This window comes from Sinocyclocheilus rhinocerous, unplaced genomic scaffold (assembly GCF_001515625.1).
Source record: "Sinocyclocheilus rhinocerous isolate Xijiao unplaced genomic scaffold, SAMN03320098_v1.1 scaffold1600, whole genome shotgun sequence".
Taxonomy (NCBI): Eukaryota; Metazoa; Chordata; class Actinopteri; order Cypriniformes; family Cyprinidae; genus Sinocyclocheilus; species Sinocyclocheilus rhinocerous.
In genome coordinates, this window is record NW_015665129.1 from 1712594 (window position 1) to 1721074 (window position 8481).

Consider the following 8481-nt stretch of genomic DNA (forward strand, 5'->3'; position numbering starts at 1 on the left):
GCCACAGGCTGATCGCTTCCATGCCACACCTCACTGATGCTGTCATTTGTGCGAAAGGAGCCCCGACCAAGTATTGGGTGTATAAATGAACATACTTTAAAGAACTTGAACGTTTCAGTTTTGCAAATCCTTTTTTTATTGATCTTAGGAAATATTCTAATATTTTGAGATACTGGATTTTTTACTTTCATTAGCTGTAAACTCTAATTATCAAAATTGAAACATAAAATCTTTTGAAATGTTTTACTTTACATGTAATGAATCTAGAATATATGAAAGTTATCTCAGTTATTTCATATTGAGCATGAGCACAAGTTTAGGCCTATCTCATATTGAGCATGAGCACAAGCGCTGAAACACTGTTCAAAGTTTAAAGTTCAGAGTAGCAGCAATAAATAACCCTAAAGTGAACATGCAATAGGGGGTTTATTTGAAAGCTGAGGCAAACGTTTAGTCTCCAGACTTCTTCAGTCCTTAATAACAACAATTAATTTGAAATAACCCAATAAATGTATATCATCTTACCTTAATTAAGACAAGTTTCAAAATTCTTTTGAAGAATTTAAATTATTAGATTTTATTTTAAGAACAATATCAAGAGTAAAGAAAGGAATAGCCTATTTTGGATTTAAGAATACAAAATATTCTTAATATTTATTTCTTAGGAAAGAAAATAAAAATATAATAATTTTATTGTTTAGAATGTTTGATCTGTAAGCTACACTGGAAATTGGAACTGTGATTTGAAAAACTTAATTTTGTTTGCTTAATAAATGTTGAAAAAGTCTTTGAGCTGTTACTAATACAGTTGTCAGGCAAAAGCAAATATTACGCAATGTATATTGTACCTGAAATATGGAACAGCATTCTCCATTTATCTCATATTCAGCACAAGTCTGAAACAGTTTAAAGTTCAAAGTAGCAGCAATGAATAATGCGATCCCTAAATTGATCATGTTCATATGAAGTGCATAAACTCTGTTCTGGTTTCTTCAACACATCTAGTCCTGGATTGTTAGTCTCCAGCTAGTGATGTTGTCAAGCTCTGCATGTTCAAACTTGAGAGCAAGGAGTCCAAAAAGAAGTTACAAAAGCAGTCCACAGCAGTGGCAATGCCAGAAGTTGAAAAGTGAGTGGACCTTGGTGATATAGGGTGGACATCAGTGCCCACTTTCAAACTAAAGTGCATAATTATCCAATACATGAGATAAAAAATAAGACCAAATTTAGACCTAAAACCACCATTATTGGTTTTGGTTGAAAGAGGAAAAAGGTCTCAACAAGAATCATTGTTTCAGGTAGACAATACCAAGTACATGTAAACAGTACACATGCTGCTTTTGGGCTGCATTTTGGTTTGTAACTTCAACAAACATTACTAAACCAAATCACATATATTTATTTAGAGCAGGTGTTCTCGAGTCAAATAAACACAACATAATACAATGTGTAGATCTTGAGGTGATCCTCATGGCATTCCATGCTGCTTTGCAAGAGCTGCAAGACAAACGGGATCCGATCGCTTCACTATAATGATGATGCAGTGTTTTCCAACTTTCTTTGAGTTCCAACGTCTTTTAAGTTCAACCAATGGAAAGTGGATCTCAGGTATGATGGGTGGGTATAGTGGGTAGGGACGATAAAGACCTGCTTTACAGTGAGAGCGTGCTGTATTGATCGCTCAGACTGACAGCTCTTCCATTTACCATTCACCACAGAATAGAAGCGGTAATTAAGAAGAAGCCCTTTAGATTCGCTCATCAGCTGTTTATGGAGTCTTCAGGTTCTTTGGTAGAGCTTTTGGATTCCTTAAGACCAAGATTAAATTTCTTTCAATATCAGGTCACACACTGCATGTCTCCTCTTGAAACAGAACAGGCAGCTGATTGATGTAAAGGGCTGAAATGATAAAATCACAATTTAGTTTAATGTGCTGCTTTAAAGGTGCACCAAATTTGCATGTTTACATTTTGCTGGCTTATATTTACCCAAACAACTGATATGACGACTTAAGCCCAGAATAATTATTTTACTTTTATGCATTTGGCAGATGTTAAAACATTCATATAACGTTCAAAGCTCTTCATTCCAAGTGGGAATAACAACCAGGGCAAGATTAACAAAAATGAACCTGCTCTAACTTGTAAGCAACTTGCATAACCAGTAAAATATATATTACTCATCTGCACCTATTTACTGAAATATTCCAGCAAAGCATAGTGGTAGCATGCAAGAAGGCAAAATCAAGTTCTTTTATTGACTTTACTGAATTTATTCATTTCCTTTTACTTAGCAAATAAACATATTTGATACCTGCTAAGAAGCCTGTTCTGAAATTTGGAGACTGTTCTATTCTATAGAGCAAGGTTTTAGAAGTAGAAGGCTCTTACCTACTAGTGTTGAATATAAGAGGGGTCACTGAGTCTGGTGATGTCTGTGAAAAGTTAATTTCATTAAAAATTACTCAATATCCACATTTGACACAGCACAATACCAGAGTATTATGATATCTATATACAATTTTTGCATGATTTTTCCAAATTACTCTACTTTGCTTTGTGCACTCATGTTATAAAGGGGTGCTTTGCTGGCTGTGATGGTATCTGTGGGGTTACAGTCTGTTTGCAAAGCATACAGCAAAAATCAAGATAAACTGAACTCTTTTATCCCATAATAACATGTAAAGTTTGTTTCCTTGTGATATGACCCCTTTAACGCACTAAATGTTAATTTGTATTCTTAAATGTTTAATAATAGTAATACTAATAATAATAATTAAAATACAAACAAATATAATATTATCATGCACACAGTTTAATTTTTCACTTACTGGTTCACACTGACCATCACTCTCTTGTATTGGTACTGAGCAAAAAATTATACCTAAAACACAAAACAAGTATATTATCACTTGCACAACACCTTAACGTTTTATTTGTATACATATATTTTTGTAATAATTACAGTCTTCTGTCAAAAGCCTGTCTCTTCTGTTTAACTTTGCAATAGATTTTTATCCCAACAGCTGTCACCAAAACACCAACAATGACTCCAACAACGACTCCAACAATGATAGCAATTGGAACTGACTTCCCACATTCCACATCAGATGATATTGTTCCTGGTTTTATTCCTTTAAGGCCTTTAATCTCACAACTATAAATGTATACATTGTTAGCATATCTGGTCATATTAGAATATATTTTAAGACTTGTGACTCTATGTTAATCACTCACTTTGAATGTGGTCGACAGGCAGTGAAAGAGCCATTAGAGTAAGTCCCTTCCATGCAGTTACCACATACAGTATCAGTAAATGCTGTTCCTGTAAGGATATTAAGATAATGACTGTATTAATGGGAGTTTATCATTACAAGTATTACTGGTATTGTTCTTGTTTCTAAGTCAATATTTTTAGTAAAGCTAGTTGTCCTTCCACTCTATGGCCATTGTTTTCTGAAAATATTCACCTGTTTGTTTGACATAATGTCCAGGGTAACATTCAGAGTGCTTCACAGCAAATCTACAGCTGTCTTTCTTTCGCTCAGTGCAGTAGAATCCCTCCAATGGCTCACAAATAGTATCTGCAGAGCGTGTGCAAGTTTTCTTTATTCTTAGACCTAGTGCTGTGAAAAAAATGCGTTCTTATATAAACAAATGTACTAGAAGTAATTTCTATATTTTAAATCTTCATTTTGAAATACATACCTGCATCACACACAGAGCAGGGAAAGCATTTATCCAACCTATTAGGTTCATCAATGTAAGTTGATGCAGGGCATGGAACACAAGTTGTGCTTGTGTCTACAGTACAATGCCAATAAACATGGTTTCCTAAAAATGTTTTTAAAAATCTCATTGAAGGGACACTTCATGGAAGAATTAAATATTACAATAAAAAAAAAAAAATGTTTCTTTGGGTCACACTACACTGCTGCTAAACAATGTATACTGTACCTGGTGCACACATGGGGCAGCATTCTCCAAGTATCTCATATTCAGCACGAGCACACGCACTGAAACACTGTTTGAAGTTCAAAGTAGCAGCAATGAATAACATGATCCCTAAATTGATCATGTTCACATAAAGTGCAAGACAGTTTTTTTTTTTAAAGCAGAGTCAAACGTTTCTTCTCCAGACTTCATAAGCTCCGTTATGGTTTCAACAACACATTAGATGAAGTAGTGAATTGTTGGTCATAGATACATTGGTTTCTCTCCACCTTGTGATGCCATCAGGCTCTGTAGGCTCAAACTTGAGAGCAGCGAGTGCAGAAAGAAGAAAAGCAATCCACAGTAAAATTTGTGTATGCTGAGGTTCAGTTCATCAACATATGAAGGATGGTTGAGGTAATTAATATGATGCCCTTTTGGTTTCCTCATCATCTGTGGAGTCTTTAGGTTCACTGGTATAAATCATTCAGATCCTAAACAACAAGATTAGATTTCTTTCAGTATCAGTTCACACACTGCATGTCTCCACTTGAAACAGTTGAACAGGCAGTTGATTTAGGAGCTGATATAATGGGTGTCTCAATGAGCTCCATAGTTCAATGCACTGATCAGGGTTTCAGCCATTTTAAGGGTTGTCTCAATCGCAAAATCCTTCCAGTGTACTGTAGTGTTTGCTCCCTGAAAAATTCCACCACAAAAACCAGGGAGCATCGATGCTCACTATGCTCCCTTACTGGAAATTATGTCACAGTTCTGAAGCATGAAACATAAAATGGCATAAAAAGCATGAACAAACTCAATAAATATAATGACACATGATAAAAGATGTGAAAAGACAAAAAATTTTGGCCCCACTTTATATTAAGTGGCCTTAAAGGTCCCATGGCATGAAAATTTCACTTTATGAGGTTTTTTAACATTAATATGAGTTCCCCTAGCCGAAGTACATAGTTGTTAAGGCAACTTAATATAAAGTGGGTCCTAATTTTTTCATCAGCATAAACACATTACTAGACAGGTAATGAACACAGTTAAAACTTATAATTAATATTTGACTGAAACGTTGTTGTTACGGACAAGCGTGACAATACGTTTGAAGGTTATGTTTGAAAACAAACATAAAGGTGCAAAATGGTTTCATTTTCACCTACAAACACTCTGGGAAACACCTAACTCTCAGGTGTGTTATTGTTAGGCCACAAGTGTACTTTGTTTCATTTACTGAGAAATCACATGATCAATACCAAGAAACAAGAACTCCATTGTTCTCCATTAAAGGGGTCATATGATGCGATTTCAAGTTTTCCTTTCTCTTTGGAGTGTTACAAGCTGATTGTGCATAGATAAGATCCCTGAAGTTGTAAAGACTAAAGTCTCAAAACCAAAGAGATATTCTTTATCAAAGTTAAGACTCTGCCACGCCGCCCTAAAACGGCTCGTTCTAACACGCCCCCACATATCTACCTCACTATGTGGAAATATTAGCACTTATTATTTCATTTCAATAGAAAACACAGGATGAACACTTTGAGACCATGTCAATATTGCTTGATACAACTGTAAAAAATAACAAGTTAATAAATAAATTAATCATAATTACTCTATATCACTTGATACAATAAGGACAACTTACATTTTAAAACCATAAATTTACTTTATGTAATAATGAATAAATAGCTATAAATAGGCTAATGAACGACTTAACTTGAAACAAGCCAAATAATCAGTCTACTTTTTTAAGTTGTACTCAATTTAGTATTACTTAGGCTATTAAGAGTATTTACATTTTCATTTATTTAATTTATTTTCCTCATATAAAGCATTGAGATTGTATAAGAGACGAAAAGTGTTTCGCTAAGCCGAACCTTTGTCATGATATTTATACAGAACATTTAGGCTACTGTATGGACTATAATCAAGTACAGTCACGACATGTAAAAAAAAAAAAAAAAAAAGATCTTACCGCGGAAGTTAGTTTGGAGAGCAATTCTTTTGAAACGAAGGAAAAATCCTGCTTCCTGGTTTATGCGTTCTGAAGGCAGTGTATGGATCAACAAGAGATTATCTGAGGACATGGGCATGACGCAAGCAGGAGGGTTGAGGCTATATGTGATACAGCGGCGTCATTTTTGTCACGCAACAGCTGGAAAACAGCGGTTGGACGCAAAGACCCTTTCGGCGTGACAGGACTCAGCAAAGCAGTAGCTGAATTTTTTAAAGTTCACTTTCAAAATGCAGTGTTTTGTTTCAGTTCTTTGTAGTTGCTTGTCCACTTCATCCAGCACAGTTTGGTCTCTGTGTACTTGTTTGTTTTACGGACTGAGAAACCGCATCAGATGATTCAACATAGGCAATGAACCAGCTCCTGTAAGGCTAAAAGTAGTCTAATGTAATTGTGTAATGTATTAACCGAGCGGCAACCTCTCGCTCTCTCTCTTGAAGCCAACAAGGAAGTGACTTAAACTGTAATTCATCGACTGGCCGCTAGAGGCTGGCTGCAAAAGGGAGTCAATCCCATGGACTCTCCATAGGGGGGTAAATTTTTTTATAACTCATCCGTTTAAATTATATTAATAATGTGGCCACTTGAGTGACAGGTGGATTGACGTTGCTGTCTCTATCAGCCGCTGAACTTGGCATCTCTGCGTGTTTCTGCTTTTGTTTTATTCAGTCTGTGGGTTATTTTCGTGATTATTTCTTAAAATTATCAAATAAAATGTCTTGTTGTGCGGTTAATTGTACTAACAGACCGTTGAACACTTTGAGCACCTCAGCGCCAGCCTCTTTGCCCATTTTCGATTATCCGGGAGTGACGCGCGGTGACGCGCTGCCAAGATGGCGACGACCGGCTCCGCCCACTTTGGACTTCAAAAAAGCTCTTCAGAATTCAACGGGTGACGTCACGTACACTACGTCCATGTTTTTATAAAATGGCCAAGTATGGTGACCCATACTCGGAATTAGTGCTCTGCATTAAACCCATCCTAAGTGCACACACACAGCAGTGAATGCACACACCCGGAGCAGTGGGCAGCCATTTTTTGCTGCGGCGCCCAGGGAGCAGTTGGGGGTTCGGTGCCTTGCTCAAGGGCACCTCAGTTGTGGTGTTGAAGGTGGGAGAGAGTGCTGTACATTCACTCCCCCCACCTACAATCCCTGCCGGTACAAGACTCGAACCCACAACCTTTGGATTATGAGTCCGACTCTCTAACCATTAGGCCACGACTTCCCCAGTCTATGGTATTAAATATGCTTTTTAAGACAAGCACCGGATATGTGTGTCATGTCATAAAATATTTATCTGACTGAATTTATTTTTAACATGATCACAGTTTAATAAAAACATTGTAAGTTTAAAAATGATTTCATTATTTAATTTAATTTACATGGTTATTCAAACAGCGAATAAATAATACCGAAAGTGAGCAAAAAAACATTTATATTATCATATTATCACTGTCTAGCGCAAGTTTAAGCACTCTCAATAAACTCCCATTATTACTCCCGTTAATATCAATGAATTTGTCTACACTGTGAAAAGTCTCTTACTTACATCATCTGCACTTTGTTTTTCATGATGGGTCATGGGAGAATTTGCAAGATAGTCAGGGGCGGACTGGGGCTAAAAAGTGGCCCTGGACTTTTTTGGCACAGAGCAGCCCACCACACCATAAACCCACCAGCTCATTAGAGCTGTTTTTAACACCACTTACTAACATACAAATATAACACAATACAGATTTTTTAAATTATTATTATCATTAACATTAATGAATGACAGTCATATTCTTTACATTATAATTTGTCTTTCCTGGTGTATATGGAAATTTGTAAATAATATTTTTACACATCTCTTTACATAGAGGGACAGTTTAATATCACTAAAGTAAAATGCCTACCATATAACAATGCTCTGCTCTAGAAGACTTATGTAGTGCAGAATGTGGGCTGTTCCCTTTCAAGGGAACTTCGAACAGCGTCCTCTAGGGGTCGCTATGGGGAACACCTTCCGTGTGACCGGTGTCTGAAGCATACAGGTGCATCTCAATAAATTAGAATGTCGTGGAAAAGTTCATTTCAGTAATTCAACTCAAATTGTGAAACTCGTGTATTAAATAAATTCGACAATAACATTGGCCGGCGAAAGCCTATGACGTCACTACTGGTGCGACCATAGTATAAATAGGCACTGGGAGAACACGTCATCCTCTTCTTCATCTTCACTGACCGTTTGTTTATGTTAGCGTTAAGCTAAACACGACTAGGAGTGCATGTTTCTCGCCAGAGGCTTTGCTCTGATACCTGCAGTTTCAAACGGCTTGCGTGCTGTGTGTGTGTGGTGAAGAGCAAGCGCATTCAGCTCTCGAGGGAGTTGGATGCGCTCTGCATTCATTGCTTATTTCTTCAAACCCCTCCTTTGTGCTTCTGCTCTGAGGAGTAGTAAGCTCTATACGCATAAATGGTTATTGAGTCCCGCTATTTCTTCAGATTCTATCGGGTCTGGTTATACGGGACCCACGCTCTCTAT

General features: G+C 36.8%; 1 protein-coding gene across 3 annotated transcripts; it reads right to left on the reverse strand.

Moving 5' to 3' along the window:
* Window positions 1–689: 689 nt before the first annotated feature.
* Window positions 690–6017, reverse strand: LOC107731208 (tumor necrosis factor receptor superfamily member 5-like). 3 transcript variants are annotated; one of them, XM_016542219.1, is made up of 9 exons: window positions 5917–6017; window positions 3957–4023; window positions 3708–3833; window positions 3470–3625; window positions 3237–3324; window positions 2969–3156; window positions 2831–2883; window positions 2391–2434; window positions 690–1899 (listed from the first exon to the last, which is right to left on the reverse strand). In XM_016542219.1, the coding sequence occupies exons 2-9, from the start codon at window positions 3967–3969 to the stop codon at window positions 1839–1841; spliced, it is 729 nt and encodes a 242-aa protein (XP_016397705.1). In that variant the 5' UTR covers window positions 3970–4023; window positions 5917–6017; the 3' UTR covers window positions 690–1838. The 3 variants fall into 3 exon arrangements, with proteins under 3 accessions (XP_016397705.1, XP_016397703.1, XP_016397704.1); XM_016542217.1 differs by having other exon boundaries at window positions 3957–4426; XM_016542218.1 differs by having other exon boundaries at window positions 3957–4706.
* Window positions 6018–8481: the final 2464 nt, after the last annotated feature.